The sequence below is a fragment of the Montipora foliosa genome, chromosome 8 (genome assembly GCF_036669935.1).
Source record: "Montipora foliosa isolate CH-2021 chromosome 8, ASM3666993v2, whole genome shotgun sequence".
Taxonomy (NCBI): domain Eukaryota; kingdom Metazoa; phylum Cnidaria; class Anthozoa; order Scleractinia; family Acroporidae; genus Montipora; species Montipora foliosa.
Genome location: NC_090876.1, coordinates 41,445,591 through 41,448,090, shown reverse-complemented (window position 1 = coordinate 41,448,090; position 2,500 = coordinate 41,445,591). Strand labels below are relative to the sequence as shown.

Here is a 2,500-nt window from a genome sequence, read left to right as displayed (position 1 = left end):
GAGACACAGGCCCCAGGTGTAATATTGCATGTTGCTTGTGAAGGTGGACCCTTGAAAGTCAGTGTCGCCTTCCTTCATCGAAGATTTACCATCCATCTTCCTTCTCCTCGTCATCCGGAGTGTTTCGTGCTCCCTACCCTTCCTTCGCTATTGCAATCCCCCCCCCCCACCCCCTTCCCCCCCTGCAATGTCCACACCAAGTAGCTCAATTAAGGGCGACAGTTTCTAGAACGTCATCTAAAAATACAACTTAACGTCATTGCAATCATTACAATTATTTTTTCCAAATTATTAGGTGCGAAACAGTATTTTGTATCAACATTCTGCGTATACAATTGGTGTGAACGAACTGGCATGACTGAACAGTGTGGTTGTCTTGAGTCGCCGAGTACGTTGCCGAGTACGACAACGAAATGAACACGAACGCGTGCCGCTCGGCACGATTATATTTCGTCTTTTAACCGATGATATTGTGGGAGGCTTTCACGTGACGTCATCGCCGCCCTGTTGTTGAACGAAAGCAAAATATCTCTCATTAGCTTCTTTTGTTCGTCCATCAGAAGTCGTACATTTCTCTATTGTTATTGGTGTCTCTTGAGGTCGGTTGAAAACGTCCTATAGTTGTGATCCGTTGTCTGTCGTTTGTTGCTTGACCTCCCTACAACCTCAGATTCAACGCTTCTCTTCACAACCTCTCATTTTATCGTATTTCATATGATACAGCTGTTGTGTTCACGGTTCATTGTTTCTGTCTCTACCTTTATTTTTACGAACCCACACCGCGAGCCGTTGTGAAAACAGCACTCGGTTTTAATGAGTTTGACAATTCGATAACTTCTTTTATGTATACAGGATACTCACACAAGTGATGGCAGAGGGTCACAGTTCTCTTCCCCAGATTCGACTTCGGGTTCGTCCCCTTCGTCAAGATCGTCTTATCCGTCCTCGTCGCCTGGCGGAGTGTTCGGTTCTACAGCGAGAAACGATCGGACATCGGCTTTGAAAGCTGCTTTCCAGGTATAAACGAACAAAATAATCAAATATTTTGAATGCAACTTGTAGAGAAAATTCTTACAAACAGTGGAAATGAGTGACATTTGGCCTTTAACGACGGATGCTCCATAAACCTTTCATATGTCTAATTTTTATGTAACTTCTTTCTGCTAGGCCCAGTACAAATCTCACTTCTGCGCTGCTTCGTCGTCCACTTCAAACAAATGGGACGCCACAAGTCACCATAGTACTGCGAAGCCACCTGACAGACCCGCCAAGCCAGCAAAACCGCCTGTCAAGAAATCAAGATGGGATCCCGTTCAGTGATTTAGTCAGAGTATATATGGCGACCCTTCCGTCCGTTCTTCTGTATTATATAAAGCGACCTCACCGTCCCTTCCCCCAAACGCAAGCGTATAGGGTCCAGCGCTGAGCTAACTTGGTAATATGTGAAACTTCATTCGTAATGGTTTGGACAAAGTATGTTGTGTCTTCTGACACAACTTAACCTGTAGCAAAGAAGTCAAAACTCTAGGCCTGAGCGGGCAATGGGATTGTGCTGCACATTACAATACCACTGAGTTATAAAGCCATTCGGGAAGTGGTCAATTTGCGGGTTTGTGGTATGCTCATATGTAAGACTTAACTCTGGCTTCTTTGCAACTGTTGAAGTGGGTGCTCGCTGTAAAAGGGGTGGGTGGTACGTGGACGCTTCCAGACCTCTGTAATAATTTGCCCCCAGCGGCAATCTGTCCATCATATTTAAGATGGTGTTTGGCCTTTTTGTTTTTAGGATCCGTCATCCATGGAAATATCTTTTACGAGTCCATTCTCTGCCGGTTTTGCTGAGACTTATTCCCTGCATAGATTGTCATCTTTGTCGGTTGAATTCGAACAAATAATTAAGTGTATAAAACACAAACTTCTCGTTTTGTTTTACTTATTGTCCCCTCTTTTTCCGTTCGACATTAGGAGAAAGCAATTTCTCATCTTGGGTATCCTGTGCATAGGGTAAGCCTTAGCAAGTTCGTCTGATTTTTAGCGCCATCTTCAATTACGTCACACGTGCATTGTTACGTCATATGCGCAAATGACGATCGCGCACCTCATGATTGTTTTGTTTCGGTTTTGACTAGAATGGATACTCCAAAATAAGGTGAGACACTTAGTCTTGTGAATATAAAGTACCAAACGGTCTTACTAAAGTTTAACTATTAACATTTAAATATTCGAGTCATCGCTTAACCCAAATTACTTGAGATCAGTCCCTAAACCAGCAGTTATTCTCTTCCTAAACAGAGTGTTGTTTGTCTGCCAAAGCGGGTTAACACTGAGGTTGTCTGGTATTGCACGTAACGTCACCAAATGTTATGGTTGTAAGTGTCACGAAGTGTCTCACCTTATTTTGGAGTATCCGTTCTTGTCATAACCGTTTTGTTTCATACCCCACCCTTCTCTTTTGCTTCCAAAGTGACTGTGGAACGCACTAATCTGATATTGCTACTAG

The 2,500-nt window shown here is 43.4% G+C and overlaps 1 protein-coding gene across 1 annotated transcript in view; it reads left to right on the top strand.

Annotated features, from left to right (window-relative positions):
- Positions 1-1,931, top strand: part of LOC138012897 (ATP-dependent RNA helicase DDX42-like) — a 26,587-nt gene extending 24,656 nt beyond the window's left edge. The window contains exons 19-20 of the mRNA XM_068859835.1: positions 853-1,017; positions 1,168-1,931. Coding sequence (XP_068715936.1) covers positions 853-1,017; positions 1,168-1,320 — 318 coding nt within the window. The 3' untranslated portion in view covers positions 1,321-1,931. The remainder of the gene's footprint in view (positions 1-852; positions 1,018-1,167) is intronic.
- The last annotated feature ends 569 nt before the right edge of the window (positions 1,932-2,500 follow it).